A 19,316-nucleotide genomic window follows, 5' to 3' on the forward strand; every position below is an offset into this window, starting at 1 on the left:
CTCTCTCTCTCTCTCTCTATATATATATATATATGTATATATGTATATATATGTATATATATATATACACACCATGTAGGTGTAGAGGTCAAAATTCTGCTTCAAGATGCTTCACTAACCTCCACATGTGTGAAACAAATTCAACCCCGCCCTCTTCTTACACATACACAAAGACACACATATCCCTCTGGAGAACCCTGCCTTTTAAAAAAAAAAAAAAAACAAAAAAAGGTGAGCTTGTGGTCAGCCTGGTCTACAGAGTTGAGTTCCAGGACAGCCAGAGCTGTTATACAGAGAAACCCTGTCTCAAACAAACAGGTAGTGATGTTATTATTTGAGAATAGAGAACAAAACAAAAGAAATGGTGATGAGTGAATATAGAAAGTCTGAAAGTCTTATGCAGAAAAGGGAATTAGCCGATGATATAAACATCATCAGATTTTGGGCAAAATTGAAGACTCATGAGGAATTACTAAACAATACCCATTTATTTTGGTCTGTCTGGAAAACTGTTGTGTTAAAGCCTAAACCTTTTGATCTGCAACTTGTGGATTCCCCACAAGAAGAGTTGGTTACCTATGCCCTTATTCATTCCCACACTGAACCCTGTTATGTCTCATTCGTGTCAATTATATCAAGTGTCTATTTTGTGAGACTAAATATTTTATACACACAACATCTTTTAATCTCATAACTGCCCTAGGAAGTAGACACTATTTTCATTTTCAAAAAAAAAATAAGCCAAGTGTTAAAATCAAGATTTCATTTTAGGCAGTCTGATACCAGAACCGGTCTTTCTAATTAATATTGTTATACATTGATACATTTTATTCATAGTACTTAGAACCAAGGACTAGGGACAGAGTAAGAGGCAATAAGAACAATTAGAATCTCTGCCACTCTGGAGCTTACATTTTTAATCAGGGTAAACAGCAAACGAGTATATGAGATAGCAAGAGAGTATGGAGTCAATTAAGTTTGGGGTAAAGAGGGTCAGGACATGGTAGTGCTGACTTCTGGGAAATTAAAGGATTCTCTATAAGGGGATGTCTGAGCAGAAACTTGAAATACAATTTTGAGAACAATGTGGAGAAAAGTGTTTCCTCTCGTATACAATACTTAAGATGAACCAACAAGGTTATACCTCTTAATCCTTTCCAAACGGCTCCAGCAAGGGACCAAACATTCAGATATAGGAACCTATGGGGCCATTCTCATTCAAGCCACCACAACCACTGAATAAAAGATTATATGTGGAAGTTGTATTTTTGCCTAGGTCAGGCCAAGTGAATGAGTGACACAGGCAACTGCCAGATTGTGCCCTTAGTAAAGGGTGATTTCTTCTCTTCATCTCATAGTTGTAATGGGCCTAGGCAGATGTGACGGTGGACTTTCTTGAACCCTGAAGGCAAAGACTATTTCCTTAGCCTTAGGGAAGGCAGAACACTATGCCATGGTCCTGGGAATACTTGGACTTGAATGTGAATAAAGTGAAAGCAAATACGAAACTTCTAGTTGGAGACATAAGCATAATCCTTTCCTTTAGGAGGTTGAGGCAGGAGAATCATGACTTCAAAGCCAGCATTTCTTTCCAGACTGGAGACTAAACCCAGGGCTTTGAGCATGTGAGGCAAGTGCCCTACCACTGAACTATGCCTCTCACCTGTGATATCTGGTATCTCAGACTTAAAAGTTGAAATATCTGAAGTCAGACACCCTACTGGCCCCTTCCCTCAAGCGTACTCTTTTTACTGTCTGGCATATCAAAAATCTCCACTGGTTAGAGTAAAATATATAACAGAGGTAGGGTTTCTATTTTTTAATAATTTAGCCACTCCCAGAGTCTCAGTCCCAACTTGACGTGTAGCTTGTTGAGAGAGATACACGTTTTTTTCTTACTTGGGTTTTTTGTTGGGAGTTGAGGTGGGACAGAAAGATATGCTGTCAAGGGAGGGGAGGAAAGAATCAGTGACTGGTGACTACCGAGGATTACACTTGCTTTCTAGAGGACGCTCCCTGATGCTGTTAGTTCCCCAGATCAATTTTGTCATTCATTCTCCCGCCCAGCCAGATTCTCTTTGGGCCTTTGGAGTATCAGGCTAGAAACAACTAGCTAGTGTGAACTAGGGCCCGACCCTAGGCCCCGCCCACATGCCTGTTGAACTCTCCTGGCTCCAGCTTGAGGCCTCCAGGATTCTGTAACGGTTCTAACAACTGGGAGCAGGTGCAGCTGAGCCCTCTGCTCTGGCTTGGGATCTGCCACCCTTACCCTCGGTTGCTCAGGTCTTCCAGTGCTTGGGGGGCGCGGGGGGGGGGAGTCCTTCCTACTGGCGCTCCTGGAGCTGTCTTCTGCCACTTCTTTCCTCTAGGTGTCCTAAACTGCATCTCTACCCAGCAGCCGGCTTTGCACTCTGGATCTTCTCAGTCTTTGGCAAAGGCTTCAGGTGACTGGAGCTGCCTCTGAGTAACACCCCTTTATGTCTCCTTTTCAAGGCGGTTGCCAGCCTCCCTCCGAAGGTTTCCTGATATGAACACAGTTTTTCCAAAGATTTTGCAAGCGTATATTGGTCTCTGCGTTAAGTGACTGGGACTGAGTCTTAAGTTCATTCACCACAGGGAACGCTGCGCGATGAAACCTCATCCACAGAGCAGTCCCCCTACCCTTCCTATGCCTTCTGTGTCCTGCAGGCCAGGTGAGACAAGGCCATGGAGGGTGGGGAGGTGACCTTGGGTAGGTAGGGCTCCCTCTTGGATCAGTGTTAGTCCTTGACAGTGAGGAACTTAGTAAAGGCCCTCTACTGGTCTTCCGGTGCCCTACTGCTCTATCCATCTTGCTGTCCTAACCCTACTAGCACAGCCCAGAGCCTGAACCTACCCTCCCCCACTCTACCCCCCGACCCTGCTGGTTCACACAGGTCAGACCCAAAAACCAAAAGACTGGAATTGGCATTTGGACCCTGAGCTGTGGGCAAGATCGGTTCGACAGCAGTTGAATACCTGCCTCCGCTTTATTCTGGAAGAGAGGAAGGTACCTTTGTCTCCTGAAATCCCATGGTTTGATACCCTTCAGTCTGGGCTCGCTGGATGTAGCTGCAGCGGACAAGAACACTCCTGGGACTGTCAGGAGAAACAGGAGCATCTTAAGGCAGTGGTTGAATCAGAACAGCGGAACATGCTGGAGCTGCTGCTGTCTGAGCTTAAATCTCTGTTCTCAGCTGTGCTGCAGGATGGCAGTTGTGAAGCTTGGCACTATTTGCATGCAGTACTGGGCCTGTTGCCTCCATACCGTGAGATGCTAGCCGGTCAACTCGAGTTGCTGCCCTTCCTGGAGCAGCTGTACTGCTGGGCACCCAAGGTGCAAGCCTGGCTCCAGCTGGACCTGCTAGATGCTATAGACAAGGCCTTCCCCCCAGACAGTTCTTTGTTACATAGTTCCTCCCATGTTGACTGCAGTCCCTGGATGAAACGGTTTCATCGGGGACCCCCATGCTCAGCATGCCCTTTTGTGAAGGCTCGGTGGGACCAGCAACAAAAAAAGGAATTGGCCACGTGGCTACGACCATTGACACTGCCTGAGCTACAGCACTGTCTGGGCATTGTTGGTGCTGAGGTGGCCCTAGAAGAGACCCCGTGGCTGGACAGCCTTAGTCTCTTGCCCTTGGCACTGGCTACGGACATCCCTGTACAGTATGAAAGCAGTGATATTGGGCATGCAGAACCAGCGCCCGCTGGGAGAAAGTGAGTGGCATGCTTTGGGGCTTTGGGTAGAAGAGATAATTAGTTTAGGAGCCTGCAGGGCCACTGCCTCTTGAGCCAGCTCCTTATGGCTCTTCAGGATTAGCCCACCTCTAAAGTGAGCTGGACTAGGCTGCACCTCCCCCCCCCTTGTAAAACAAAGCTAATGTCTCAACAGGAAAATATAAGGGAATACTGCAATCAATAGCAGCCGTTAGGAAGACAAGATTTGACCTTACAGTTTCCAGTCTTCTCAGATAGTGCCAGAAGCTTCTTTGGGGTTTATTTTCTTGGTCATTTATATTGGCCAAAAAATACTTATTGGGTGTATATTGTGCTGGTCCTAGGTATTATATATGGGTCTTTGGTTACTCCTAGGGAGTGCTTGTCTGGTCTTCCTCCACAGGTCTATGTTACATATTCCTAGACTAAGGCAAACCACTGACCTTATGAGTTGACTTCCTGATCTAACAGTATGGGTGATCCCTTGAGTAATGATCTATTCCTTCCAGTTCCCCAATCTGGCTTCTAAAATCCTAGGATTTCAGAATGCCCAAAGGACCCCTTCTAGGAGTTTTTTTTTTTTTTTTAAACTTTAGTATAGGAACTTCTAACTCTGATCTGTTTGTCTCTTTTTTGTAGCTTGTCTATGATACATTTCACTGTCTAGGGGTGAGGAAAGCTAGTTTTGTCTGTAGTCAAGCATGACTTGCTCAATTTTTGCTCTTAAATTTATGGTGGGCTCAATTTGTGACTTTTTTGTGAACTTTTAGATCCCTAATGGTGGACAAGTGGGCAGGTTCTTGGAACTATGAAGGAAGGTGTCAAATGTCAACAATTTGTCTTCAGTCTTCTCAGTCAAGCTTCCTCCCGCCCCCAGTATAGGTCCAAATCTAACTTTTCTCTCTTGGGAGACCTTAGTAGAAATGGCTATGGGCCGATATATCAAGAAGGAATCAAGTTCTCATACCCTTATGAAGCTGGCAGTCATCCTCTGTGGTCTAGGTAATACAGTTTACTCTTCTCCAGGACTGTCTTCCTAGAGCCTGGTTCATTTAATAACTTAATTGCTACTTGGATTATCCAGATGCCAGGAAGTAAGAAATGAGTCAAATAGACTTAGTTCTTTCCGTTAGTAAGGGAGACATTAGGACAAGTAAGGTATAATTAACAAATTGTAGTAAGTAGCATAAAACAAAAGACTATTGGCTATTGCCTATGTACTCTCCTGGTGGGATGGGACTGGGAAGGAGGAAGGGAGAGAGGGAGAGGGGAGACGGAGGGATAAAGGGAGGAAGGGAGGGAGGGAGGGAGGGAGGGAGGGAGAGAGGGAGAGAGAGAGAGAGAGAGAGAGAGAGAGAGAGAGAGAGAGAGAGAGCAAACAACAGGACTAGAGAATTTGGATAGAGATTAGGTTGATAAAGTGGGTTAGGAGGTGAAAATGTGTCCGTGGGGCAGCAATTAGTAGTAGTACTTGCTGCTGCTTTGAGTTTTGTCCTGAGAAAACCAGATTGTAGTGTGCATTTGGAAATGAATGGGAGACAGTGGGAATGCCATTTGACTCTTCATCAACACCCACCAGCTTGAAAGACAGAAAGACACTAGGACGAGAGTTTGAAGTAATTCTGGCATTGGGATGAGGCTCTTGGTAAATAAAGTAGAGGGATATTTTCAGGCCTTAAGACACAGCACCTAAGATCCTGAGATATTGGTACTCTGTGTTAAAGTATCTTTTATTCTCCTGTTGTAATTGTTGTCTGGGAGGCTTACTGCCTCTGTCTGCTAACTACTCATCGTCCTGAAAACTTCTAGCCTCTGTACAATCTTATCTAGGCCTAAAATATTTTCAGCCTCTGAGACTTGCTGATGAATAAGCTCACCCTTTCTAGTTCTTTCTGAGCTCTGACTGGTGGTTCAACTCAACTGTATTGGCTCCAACTCCTCTCCAGGCTGACTGATTCTATCTTGCCTCTCTGGGTTTCTCTTGAATTATTCCTCATTCTCTGGCTCCTTCTGTCTTCACCTATGTCTAGCTTATTATCTTTCTGTAACCTGTCTGTGTTCCACTGTCCTGGTAAAACTGCCTACTTTCTTCTCTACTGTTCTCTTAAATAGCTTCCTCTCCTCTCTTTTTTCCTGAGAGTTGGAAATATCCTATTCTGTCAAATCTTTCTCTGATTTGTCACTTTGCTACTCAATTAGACTTCACTTTCAAAATGGCTGCTTCCTTTTACAAACTAACTTTACCTTCATTGTTTGGGATTAAAGGTGTGTAGTAAGGTTGTATCTATATTCCAGCCAGAGGGATTAAAAATGTGTATAAAGGGTTAAGCCACACTGCAACTAGAAACAGATTTTTTTTTCAGTAAATAACACAATCTTGGAGTTGACAGTGTGATCAAATATCCTATAACACATCTGTATTTGTAGACTAAAGGAATCAGCAGGCTATAGTAAGAGAAAATCATATGAACAATAAGGAATATGGCATACACACCAGAAAGCGCCCGTGAAGAAAATAAAGGGCACAGTGTCCTCCAAACAGGGAGGAGGCAACTGAAACTAAGGGAGTTAGTTCAGAGCTGAGAAGCTCAGTTTGTTCACCAAAGAAGGATGTGATGAGGCTGAGGCTAGGCAGGCTGGGTATACACCTAGGTGGGACATCTTGGGGAACAGAGAACAACAGTTGTTTGTACTATGAGATCAAAGCAGAGTGAGCCCAGAATTGAGATTGGACACTAGGGATTGTTCAGGAACCAATATGTGACCTCACTACTAAAAAAAAAAATACATTTTCCTTTTTTGTTATGCTAGGGATCAATCCTGAGTCCTCATGCATGGTAAGCAACTGCTATACTACTGAGCCAAATTTTTAGTTCTATTTGTACTTTTTATTTTGAGATAGGGTTTTACTAAGTTGGTCATATTGGCCTCAAACTTGATATTCTCTTATGATTGCAGATATAGCAGTTAATAGGACTTGGTTGAATATCAAAACCTATAAGCTGATACGATAATGCCTTCCTATTAATTTATACAATATTATAATGTTGACTGCAGTAATCACAGCAGTATAATAGAATCATTTATCAGAAAAAAGAGTTTTACATACCTGGGCTATAGTTGACTACAGCTGACCAACATGCATAATGAACTGCAGCTGCTCAGTATGTCACATCTTTGAGTATAGATTAGGCCATCTAGGTTCTGCTAGTGCTGTGGCCCCTCAGGTGTTTGATCTAATGTCTGCTTCCCATGATTAGTGATGGCAAGGCTCTCCTCCAGGCACTGATCTCTTTGCTCTGTATTTTCTCCCTGATTTGTCATGCAGACCTCAGCTTGCCTCTGAAGCTCCAGAGAAGGCCCTCAAGAGGAAAAGCCCTAGGACTTCCATCTTGAGAAGTCAGGTGAAATCCCTTCTGAAGGGAGACTGGTCCCAGAAGAAGATCCATTTCCTTTATCTCAACGTGGCTTCTGATCGGCACTTTAAGTAAGGGCCTGGATCCAGTGCATTGCCACAGCTCCCTCCATCGCCTGGTCATGCTACCATCCAGTTGTCTCTCTCCCTGCTTATTCCCCTCTTCTGCTTTGCTGTCCATACACCTCTCCTGCCTCATCGTTTCTAGCCGTCTTCCCTTCTCAGCCCTCCTCTTCACTCTCCAGATCCTCTTTGTCTCACTTTGCTCTTAGAAGCTCTTGTCTGAATTGTGCCTTTCTTACTTTTGTTCTTTATTCTTTTGTACACTGAGGAAAGCATTTATTTATAGTCTTAGAAGCACATTTAATGCTGACCTTATCCAACTCCAATGCAAGAATTACATGTCGAAATCTCAATGTTAGGGAAACATGGTCTTCCAAAAGCATTTTAGACTGAACTAAAATGTTCTTTCCCTGGACTTCTATCTTCTTTTTTTTTTTTTTATTAACTTGAGCATTTCTTATTTACATTTCGAGTGTTATTCCCTTTCCCGGTTTCCGGGCAAACATCCCCCTAATCCTTCCCGCTCCCCTTCTTTATGGGTGTTCCCCTCCCCATTCTCCCCCCATTGCTGCCCTCCCCCCAACAATCACGTTCACTGGGGGTTCAGTCTTAGCAGCACCAAGGGCTTCCCCTTCCACTGGTGATCTTACTAGAATATTCATTGCTACCTATGAGGTCAGAGTCCAGGGTCAGTCCATGTATAGTCTTTGGGTAGTGGCTTAGTCCCTGGAAGCTCTGGTTGCTTGGCATTGTTGTTCATAAGGGGTCTCCAGCTCCTTCAAGCTCTTCCAGTTCTTTCTCGGATTCCTTCAACGGGGGTCCTATTCTCAGTTCAGTGGTTTGCTGCTGGCATTCGCCTCTGTGTTTGCTGTATTCTGGCTGTGTCTCTCAGGAGCGATCTACATTCGGCTCCTGTCGGTCTGCACTTCTTTGCTTCATCCATCTTGTCTAATTGAATGGCTGTAAATGTATGGGCCACATGTATGGGCTCTGAATGGGTGTTCCTTCTGTGTCTGTTTTAATCTTTGCCTCTCTATTCCCTGCCCCCTTTTAAAGAAGGAGTGAAGCATTCACATTTTGATCATCTGTCTTGAGTTTCATTTGTTCTAGGCATCTAAGGTAATTCAAGCATTTGGGCTAATAGCCACTTATCAATGAGTGCATACCATGTGTGTTTTTCTGTGATTGGGTTACCTCACTCAGGATGATATTTTCCAATTCCAACCATTTGCCTACGAATTTCATAAAGTCGTTGTTTTTGATAGCTGAGTAATATTCCATTGTGTAGATGTACCACATTTTCTGTATCCATTCCTCTGTTGAAGGGTATCTGGGTTCTTTCCAGCTTCTGGCTATTATAAATAAGGCTGCAATGAACATAGTGGAGCACGTGTCTTTTTTATATGTTAGGGCATCATTTGGGTATATGCCCAAGAGAGGTATAGCTGGATCCTCAGGCAGTTCAATGTCCAATTTTCTGAGGAACTTCCAGACTGATTTCCAGAATGATTGTACCAGTCTGCAATCCCACCAACAATGGAGCAGTGTTCCTCTTTCTCCACATCCTCGCCAGCATCTGTTGTCACCTGAGCTTTTGATCTTAGCCATTCTCACTGGTGTGAGGTGAAATCTCAGGGTTGTTTTGATTTGCATTTCCCTTGTGACTAAAGATGTTGAACATTTCTTTAGGTGTTTCGCAGCCATTCGGCATTCCTTAGCTGTGAATTCTTTGTTTAGCTCTGAACCCCATTTTTTGATAGGGTTATTTGTCTCCCTGCGGTCTAACTTCTTGAATTCTTTGTATATTTTGGATATAAGGCCTCTATCTGTTGTAGGATTGGTAAAGATCTTTTCCCAATCTGTTGGTTGCCGTTTTGTCCTAACCACAGTGTCCTTTGCCTTACAGAAGCTTTGCAGTTTTATGAGATCCCATTTGTCCATTCTTGATCTTAGAGCATAAGCCATTGGTGTTTTGTTCAGGAAATTTTTTCCAGTGCCCATTTGTTCCAGATGCTTCCCTAGTTTTTCTTCTATTAGTTTGAGTGTATCTGGTTTGATGTGTAGGTCCTTTATTCACTTGGACTTAAGCTTTGTACAGGGTGATAAGCATGGATCGATCTGCATTCTTCTACATGTTGACCTCCAGTTGAACCAACACCATTTGCTGAAAATGCTATCTTTTTTCCATTTGATGGTTTTGGCTCCTTTGTCAAAAATCAAGTGCCCATAGGTGTGTGGGTTCATTTCTGGGTCTTCAATTCTGTTCCATTGGTCTATCTGTCTGTCTCTGTACCAATACCATGCAGTTTTTATCACTATTGCTCTGTAATACTGCTTGAGTTCAGGGATAGTGATTCCCCCTGAAGTCCTTTTATTGTTGAGGATAGTTTTAGCTATCCTGGGTTTTTTGTTATTCCAGATGAATTTGCAAATTGTTCTAACTCTTTGAAGAATTGGATTGGTATTTTGATGGGGATTGCATTGAATCTGTAGATCGCTTTTGGTAGAATGGCCATTTTTACTATATTAATCCTGCCAATCCATGAGCATGGGAGATCTTTCCATCTTCTGAGGTCTTCTTCAATTTCTTTCTTCAGAGTCTTGAAGTTCTTATTGTACAGATCTTTTACTTGCTTGGTTAAAGTCACACCGAGGTACTTTATATTGTTTGGGTCTATTATGAAGGGTGTCATTTCACTAATTTCTTTCTCAGCTTGTTTCTCTTTTGTGTAGAGGAAGGCTACTGATTTATTTGAGTTAATTTTATACCCAGCCACTTTGCTGAAGTTGTTTATCAGCTTTAGTAGTTCTCTGGTGGAACTTTTGGAATCACTTAAATATACTATCATATCATCTGCAAATAGTGATATTTTGACTTCCTCTTTTCCGATCTGTATCCCCTTGACCTCCTTTTGTTCTCTGATTGCTCTGGCTAGAACTTCAAGAAGTATATTGAATAAGTAGGGAGAGAGTGGGCAGCCTTGTCTTGTCCCTGATTTTAGTGGGATTGCTTCAAGTTTCTCTCCATTTAGTTTAATGTTAGCAACTGGTTTGCTGTATATGGCTTTTACTATGTTTAGGTATGGGCCCCGAATTCCTATTCTTTCCAGGACTTTTATCATGAAGGGGTGTTGAATTTTGTCAAATGCTTTCTCAGCATCTAATGAAATGATCATGTGGTTTTGATCTTTCAGTTTGTTTATATAATGGATCACATTGATGGTTTTCCGTATATTAAACCATTCCCTGCATGCCTACTGGGATGAAGCCTACTTGATCATGGTGGATGATTGTTTTGATGTGCTCTTGAATTCGGTTTGCCAGAATTTTATTGAGTATTTTTGCGTCGATATTCATAAGGGAAATTGGTCTGAAGTTCTCTTTCTTTGTTGGGTCTTTGTGTGGTTTAGGTATAAGAGTAATTGTGGCTTCATAGAAGGAATTCGGTAGTGCTCCTTCTGTTTCAATTTTGTGGAATAGTTTGGATAATATTGGTATGAGGTCTTCTATGAAGGTCTGATAGAATTCTGCACTAAACCCATCTGGACCTGGGCTCTTTTTGGTTGGGAGACCTTTAATGACTGCTTCTATTTCCTTAGGAGTTATGGGGTTGTTTAACTGGTTTATCTGTTCCTGATTTAACTTCGGTACCTGGTATATGTCTAGGAAATTGTCCGTTTCCTGCAGATTTTCAAGTGTTGTTGAATATAGGCTTTTATAGTAAGATCTGATGATTTTTTGAATTTCCTCTGAATCTGTAGTTATGTCTCCCTTTTCATTTCTGATTTTGTTAATTTGGACAGACTCTCTGTGTCCTCTCATTAGCCTGGCTAAGGGTTTATCTATCTTGTTGATTTTCTCAAAGAACCAACTTTTGGTTCTGTTGATTCTTTCTATGGTCCTTTTTGTTTCTACTTGGTTGATTTCAGCTCTGAGTTTGATTATTTCCTGCCTTCTACTCCTCCTGGATGTATTTGCTTCTTTTTGTTCGAGAGCTTTTAGGTGTGCTGTCAAGCTGCTGACATATGCTCTTTCCTGTTTCTTTCTGCAGGCACTCAGCGCTATGAGTTTTCCTTTTAGCACAGCTTTCATTGTGTCCCATAAGTTTGGGTATGTTGTACCTTCATTTTCATTAAATTCTAAAAAGTCTTTAATTTCTTTCTTTATTTCTTCCTTGACCAGGTTATCATTGAGTAGAGCATTGTTCAATTTCCACGTATATGTGGGCATTCTTCCCTTATTGTTATTGAAGACCAGTTTTAGGCCGTGGTTGTCCGATAGCACGCATGGGATTATTTCTATCTTTCTGTACCTGTTGAGGCCCGTTTTTTGACCAATTATATGGTCAATTTTGGAGTACCATGAGGAGTTGAGAAGAAGGTATATCCTTTTGCTTTAGGGTAGAATGTTCTATAAATATCTGTTAAGTCCATTTGGCTCATGACTTCTCTTAATCTGTCTACGTCTCTGTTTAATTTCTGTTTCCATGATCTGTCCATTGATGAGAGTGGGGTGTTGAAATCTCCTACTATTATTGTGTGAGGTGTAATGTGTGTTTTGAGCTTTAGTAAGGTTTCTTTTACATATGTAGGTGCCCTTGTATTTGGGGCATAGATATTTAGGATTGAGAGTTCATCTTGGTGGATTTTTCCTTTAATGAATATGAAGTGTCCTTCCTTATCTTTTTTGATGACTTTTAGTTGAAAATTGATTTTATTTGATATTAGAATGGCTACTCCAGCTTGCTTCTTCTGACCATTTGCTTGGAAAGTTGTTTTCCAGCCTTTCACTCTGAGGTTGTCTGTCTTTGTCTCTGAGGTGTGTTTCCTGTAGGCAGCAGAATGCAGGGTCCTCGTTGCATATCCAGTTTGTTAATCTATGTCTTTTTATTGGGGAGTTGAGACCATTGATGTTGAGAGATATTAAGGAATAGTGATTATTGCTTCCTGTTATATTCATATTTGGATGTGAGGTTATGTTTGTGTGCTTTTCTTCTCCTTGTTTTGTTGCCAAGACGATTAGTTTCTTGCTTCTTCTATGGTGTAGCTTGCCTCCTTATGTTGGGCTTTACCATTTATTATCCTTTGTAGTGCTGGATTTATAGAAAGATATTGTGTAAATTTGGTTTTGTCATGGAATATCTTAGTGTCTCCTTTTATGTTAATTGAGAGTTTTGCAGGATACAGTAACCTGGGCTGGCATTTGTGTTCTCTTAGGGTCTGTATGACATCTGTCCAGGATCTTCTGGCTTTCATAGTCTCTGGCGAAAAGTCTGGTGTGATTCTGATAGGTCTGCCTTTATATGTTACTTGACCTTTTTCCCTTACTGCTTTTAATATTCTTTCTTTATTTTGTGCGTTTGGTGTTTTGACTATTATGTGATGGGAGGTGTTTCTTTTCTGGTCCAATCTATTTGGAGTTCTGTAGGCTTCTTGTATGCTTATGGGTATCTCTTTCTTTAGGTTAGGGAAGTTTTCTTCTATGATTTTGTTGAAGTTATTTACTGGTCCTTTGAGCTGGGAGTCTTCACTCTCTTCTATACCTATTATCCTTAGGTTTGATCTTCTCATTGAGTCCTGGATTTCCTGTATGTTTTGGACCAGTAGCTTTTTCCACTTTACATTATCTTTGACAGTTGAGTCGATGATTTCTATGGAATCTTCTGCTCCTGAGATTCTCTCTTCCATCTCTTGTATTCTGTTGGTGAAGCTCTTATCTACAGCTCCTTGTCTCTTCTTTTTGTTTTCTATATCCAGGGTTGTTTCCATGTGTTCTTTCTTGATTACTTCTATTTCCATTTTTAATTCCTTCAACTGTTTGATTGTGTTTTCCTGGAATTCTTTCAGGGATTTTTGTGACTCCTCTCTATGGGCTTCTACTTGTTTATTTATGTTTTCCTGGAATTCTTTTAGGGATTTTTGTGATTCCTCTCTGTAGGCTTCTACTTGTTCTCTAAGGGAGTGCTTCACGTCTTTCTTGAAGTCCTCCAGCATCATGATCAAATATGATTTTGAAACAACTAGATCTTGCTTTTCTGGTGTTTGGATATTCCGTGTTGGTTTTGGTGGGAGAATTGGACTCTGACGATGCCATGTAGTCTTGGTTTCTGTTGCTTGGGTTCCTGCGCTTGCCTCTCGCCACCAGATTATCTCTAGTGTTACTTTGTTCTGCCATTTCTGACAGTGGCTAGACTGTCCTATAAGCCTGTGTGTCAGGAGTGCTGTAGACCTGTTTTCCTGTTTCCTTTCAGCCAGTTATCGGGACAGAGTGTTCTGCTTTCGGGCGTGTAGTTTTCCCTCTCTACAGGTCTTCAGCTGTTCCTGTGGGCCTGTGTCTTGAGTTCACCAGGCAGGTCGCTTGCAGCATAAAAGTTGCTCTTACCTGTGGTCCCGAGGCTCAAGTTTGCTCATGGGGTGTTGCTTATGAGCTCTCCGTGGCCGCAGCAACCAGGAAGATCTGCACCGCCCTTTCCGGGAGCTTCCGTGCACCAGGATTCCAGATGGCGTTTGGTGTTTTCCTCTGGAATCAATAATGTGTGCAGAGTGCAGTCTCTTCTGGTTTCCCAGGTGTGTCTGCCTCTCTGAAAGTTTAGCTCTCCCTCCCACGGGATTTGGGTGCAGAGAACTGTTTATCGGGTCGGTCCCTTCAGGTTCCGGCAGTGTCTCAGATGCAGCGGACCTGCTGCTCCTGGGCCCTCCTCTACGGGGACCCAGAGGCCGTATACAGTTTCCTCTTGGGCCAGGGATGTGGGCAGGGGTGGGCAGTGTTGGTGGTCTCTTCCGCTCTGCAGTCTCAGGAGTGCCCACCTGACCAGGCGGTGAGGGCTCTCTCCCACGGGGTTTGGGAGCAGAGAGCTGCTGCGGGCAGGGATCCGTGGGTTTGGGTCCGTGTCTGGTCCTAGAGGAATTTTGCCTCTGTGTGTCCTGAGTTCACCAGGCAGGTCACCTGCAGCAGAAAAGTTGGTCTTACCTGTGGTCCCGAGGCTCAAGTTTGCTCATGGAGTGTTGCTTATCTTCTATCTTCTTTTCATCTTCTTTTTTTTTTTTTTTTGCTTCTGAGACTAAAAACAAGCCTCTGGATTCCACATCTGTTGCATCCATTCACTTTCTCCCATTATATCCAAATCTTTTTTTCTTGGTTGGACCTCAGGAACTCACAAACGCTAGGTGAATGCTCTACCACCAAGGAACAACCCAGCCCTAAGTTCTTCTTTTCATCCTTCCCTCACCGACCTCCTTCACAGGCTCTGATAGCTACTATTAAAACACTCCCACCCCCACCCCACATACAATTCAACATTTCCAAATGTCCATGTGTCTTAAAAATCCAAGTATCACCATGGAAGGATTTTTTTTCAATTTTTTTAAAAGATTTATTCATTTATTATATATAAGTACACTGTAGCTGTCTTCAGACACACCAGAAGAGGGCATCGGATCTCTTTACAGATGGTTGTGAGCCACCATGTGGTTGCTGGGAATTGAACTCAGGACCTCTGGAAGAGCAGTCGGTGCTCTTAACCGCTGAGCCATCTCTCCAGCCCCCACCATGGAAGGATTTTTAATTTTATCTTTATAATTGATATTTGTTCAATCATTCTAGTGTGAATATTAATCTGTTGTCTTCCCCTTTTCTACTTTCTTCTGCCTACCTTTCTATCTCCTTTTTCTCTTCTCCTGTCCTCCTCTGGTCTCCTCAGGATATGTGCATATAAGTTCTTTGGTTCTCACTAATCAGACTTGGGTTTTGTTGTCTTGTAATTAAAAACAGCCCTTACAAGCTGGTGGTGGTGCCACCGAACAAGGTGAATCCTGAACACTACATTTTCTCTCCCTTTGGGATCCTGCATATACATCCTGTGGAAGGCAGTGAAACAATGTCACTAGCCACTTGGCACCGAGACACTGCTCTCTGGCACGAGCTCCAGCGCATCCCATTCTTTAAGAACTGCCTCTTACGAAAGGCATTGACCTGGTAGGTGATGGCATAGTAGTCTTGGGTGGATCAATGGATGAAGGAAATACAGAAGCATATCATCACTCACCTCTAACTTGTAGTTGGAAGAAAAATGTGAGGTTTCGTGGGCTGCATCGGATCCAGACTTTCCTGAAGACTCATCTGCTGTTGGCTATTCCTCATTTTGGAGCTGGGATGCTCCACATTAACAGGTGAGGTATTACAAACACAACTGCCATGGAATTTTAAATGTTAAATGCTGGGTATGCTGGGACATGCTTGTAGTCCCACTTCTTAGAAGGTTAAGGTAGGGAGATCAGTGCTGCATAACAGACCCTATCATGTTTTTGGTTGTTTGAGGGTTTGTTTTTGTTTTTCTGCTGCACATATGTGTATACTGCAGTGCCAGGGACTGAATCTAGTGCCTTCAACATACTAGGCAAGTGCTCCACTACTGAGCTACATCTCCTGTCTTCAAAATGTTGCATCAACAACTACAAAAAAATTATCTGGACAAAAGGCATACCATCTCCATTCCTAAAATTTTAGGATACAAAAGAAGCACAAAGAAAAACTCCCTAATTTTGTCATCCACAAATAATCACTAAGAACATATTTTATTTTTATAACTAGTCCTATTGCATATATAAACTATGATCATATGTTACATGTATACATATAACCAGTATTCTGAATGTACCTCCATGTAATTACATGTTCTTTTATACCAACTTGTCCTAAATATAACACAATTAATTGCCAAACCTATGGGTCAAACTTAGGTTTTGAGTCTAAAAATTCTTTTTTTTTTCTGGATCTGAGGACTGAACCCAGGGCCTTTTGCTTGCTAGACAAGTGCTCTACCACTCAGCCAAATCCCCAACCCCTAAACATTCTTTAATTCTCCTTGTTTCTCTCTCAAACATACCCACACTTTTTTGAAAGTTGATTATTATTTTATGAGTCGTTTCTTTGCATTTCCTTCATGATGCTTCAGGTATATTCTGTGATAGGAGCTGCAAGCTCAAATGCCCAGGGAGCCTAAACTGGAGAAATTGCAAGAATATAGTGTGATCAGATGTAAGGCATTAGGGATGGTGGCACTGCAGCCTGAAGATTGCATCTGTAAAAGACAGTCACTTCTCAGTTCTAACTCACTGACATTTTAGAATATAGGTCTAATATGATCAGCTCACTTTATGTTTTAGGATTTCCTGGAAATCTACATTTCATGGTAAAATTTAAACTTTGAAAAATTAAATATAGTATTTTAGTTGTTTGTGTGTGTGCGTGTGTGTCAGAAAACAACTTGGGTAATACACACTATGAACTTTTCAGTCTGAATTTGGTACATTGGCCATCAGATTGCAACCTCTTCTTTAGGCTGTTACCATCCTCCATACTTGCCTAGTCATCAAAATGGTTTTTGTTTTCTGTTTTGTTTTTCTGATTGTTTTACTTTGTTTCTGAGACAGGTTGGCCTATAATTTACTTCCCAGACAAAGGCTAGCTTTGAACTTCTTGCCTCAAACTCCTAACATTGAAGATTGTAGCCACCATACCTGTTGATGGTGTAAATCTTGGGTGGATTGATATGTCTGAATCTAGATCCTGAAAACTAGAAAGAGAATTTACTCTTTGAGCTAAGTTAATGGTCCGCAAACTCCTGTAAGGGTTTCAGCAACACAATGCTAATAATGAGAGCTAAATGAGATTATAGAAATAACATATCATATTGAGTGACTTTTGGGAGGGGGGTCCAGAATAGATACCATATACTCATTTTCGTCTTAAACATCCTGCCTTTTTATTGGGGATTGTTCATATTTTTCAAGGAATCTCAAAAGCTGGGAACAGAGAGGGTGGAGAATAGGAGCAGCTTCCTTGAGGACAGTCAACTCTAGAGAAACTGTGGTTTAATCACCTGTGATCCTAAAACGTGTCTGTCAACCTTGACTTTTTAGGACCTTCAGTTCAGCTTATTCGCAGGAAGAAGCCACTTGTCTTTTCACATCTCAGGACTTATCTGAGCCTCTATTGAAAGAGAAGTCACTAGATATAAGCATATGTGCATCCTACGAGGCTTTTCCAAATGATTCCTCATCTGGCAACCTTCTGATCTTAAGAAGCTGCTGTTGGCCCCTGAGAATATTAGTCTTAGCTCAGTTGGCATTGAACTGGGTTGGGAAGAGCTCAAAGGTGTCGAAAAAGGGATTGCTGCTCTCACTAACTTATTTCTTGATTCTAGGCTTCTTCAGGAGTTTCGTTCTGTGTCCTGGCTACCCAAGGAGCCAGATAAGAGCTATGTGCTGAGGGACCTGAAGAAGGCCATAGCCAAAGAGAACCACAGGGCTCTGCGAGTGCTCTGTCACTTTCTCAATCTCTGTGCATCCATTCTTCAACTGGTAAGAAGTTCCATTTACTGTGAGTGAGCCTCTTCTCCAACTGCAGGCTCTCCAGAATTCCATCCTTCTCTTGGTTCGGACCCCTGCTGTTGGATTAGACAAAATTTTCTGCTTAACAATAATAGTTTCTATTCTGCAATAGATGGATCAATAAATAACAAGTGAGCAAACTCTGGGACTCTTTCTCTTAAGGGTTGTTCCTGGCCTAAGACCAGGGAGGACAAAGTGTGTTAACAGTGTCTGTTTTGTCTGGTGTTTGTGCTAACATGAGTAAATTAGAGCATTAAGAAAATTAAGAACAGGAATCCTAACCTTTTATGCTTCTGGCATTATCTTTGAGCCTGTGACAAGCCTCAATGGCTAGTAGATGCATACAGTGACGAAATCTTCCCTGATTGACTACCTTGTATCTGAAGTCCCCATCTCTGTCTAATAGTCTGGGTTGTCTTGTCTGGGGTTTGTCTCTTGTCTGTGATCTATTACCTTTTCGTTTAGTATTTAAACCAGGTGCCATTACGACAGGATTAGGAAATGGAGCCTTTGGAAGGTAATATGGCCATGAAGGTTCTGCCTCTGCCTCCCTCTCCTTCTTAATCCTTCCACGTCCCCCTTAGCATAGTTTTCCTGTTATCTGAAGGATGTAGAAAGAAATCTGTTCCCAGGCTCCACAACTGTGAGAAAATAAATTTCTGTTCTCTATAAATTACCTAATTCCAAGTAATCCATTAAAGCGGAACAAATGGACTATGACCACCTGCTGTGGAAGACAGTCCTGTGGTCTGTGCCTTTCGTTAGAGGGTGCCAAGGCTGCTTGCAGGTGGATCAGGGTTAAACTTTGGGATATACACTTTTGGTTTGCTAAAGACGTGTTTACATGATAAAACCTCTACACATCCGGTGCCAGAATCTTGTGTTCACTAGTGTGTGTTTTAATGTTTTTCCTCCTCCTGCAATGTTATTAGGCATTGTAAATGTAAATTCTATATCAGTCGTAAGACAACAAGTTTGTAGTTTATTTTTTAAATGTTTTCATGGTGTCTTTTGTGAGACAGAATTTTCCTTAAGTTTGGATTTTCCTTTTTTCCCATTATTTATTCACTTTACATCCCAATATTAGGCCCCCTCCTCTTAGTCTACCACCCACAGATATTTTTATTTTATTTTTATTTTTTATTTTATTTATTATTTATATTTATATTTTTATTTTTATGTATATGTGTATTTTCCTTACATATATGTGTCTGGGCATAACATTTGTGCCTGGTGCCAAGAGAGGCTAGAAGTGGACATAGGATTGCCTAGAACTGGAATTACAATTGATTGTGAGCTATCATGTAGGTACTGAGAATTGAACCTGGGTCCTCTGGAAAAGCAGCCATCTCTTATCTGCTGAGCCTTCTCTCCAGCCCCAAATTTTACTTTCTTAATGTTTTTGCAGTGCTATCAAGTCTTTTGGGTTCTGTTCTAAAATATCTCTACTTACTTTAAGTCTTAGAGATAGTCTTATGTTTTCCTATAGTAATTGTATTACTTCATCTTTAGATTTAGGTTTATAATCTGAAGCTTTTGTATATGAGGTGAGGTAAGAGTCAAAATTAATATTATTTTCAATTGAGTCTTTTTCCATTTAATACTTTTGGTGTATTTGTATGGGTGTATGCATTTACATATTTGTGTGTGTGTGTGTGTGTGTGTGTGTGTGTGTGTAGGCCAGAGGTTGAGGTTGATGTCAGGTATGG

The 19,316-nt window shown here is 41.8% G+C and overlaps 1 protein-coding gene across 5 annotated transcripts in view; it reads left to right on the forward strand.

The window, feature by feature from the left end:
• Positions 1 to 2,556: 2,556 nt before the first annotated feature.
• The window catches only part of Dnhd1 (dynein heavy chain domain 1), an 84,070-nt gene continuing 67,310 nt past the window's right edge, over positions 2,557 to 19,316 (forward strand). For 4 of the 5 annotated variants that reach the window (XR_010060730.1, XM_008759815.4, XM_063279313.1 and 1 more), the window contains exons 1-6: positions 2,557 to 2,693; positions 2,916 to 3,738; positions 7,067 to 7,225; positions 14,987 to 15,190; positions 15,274 to 15,384; positions 17,421 to 17,577. Coding sequence is in view for 3 of the 5 variants with exons in the window: in XM_008759815.4 (XP_008758037.1) it covers positions 2,630 to 2,693; positions 2,916 to 3,738; positions 7,067 to 7,225; positions 14,987 to 15,190; positions 15,274 to 15,384; positions 17,421 to 17,577 (1,518 nt within the window). In the remaining 2 variants the exon portion in view is untranslated. Of the gene's footprint in view, positions 2,694 to 2,915; positions 3,739 to 7,066; positions 7,226 to 14,986; positions 15,191 to 15,273; positions 15,385 to 17,420; positions 17,578 to 19,316 lie in introns of those variants that run through there. The other variant, XM_039101123.2, reaches the window with a different exon arrangement.

The sequence above is a fragment of the Rattus norvegicus genome, chromosome 1 (genome assembly GCF_036323735.1).
Source record: "Rattus norvegicus strain BN/NHsdMcwi chromosome 1, GRCr8, whole genome shotgun sequence".
Lineage (NCBI taxonomy): Eukaryota > Metazoa > Chordata > Mammalia > Rodentia > Muridae > Rattus > Rattus norvegicus.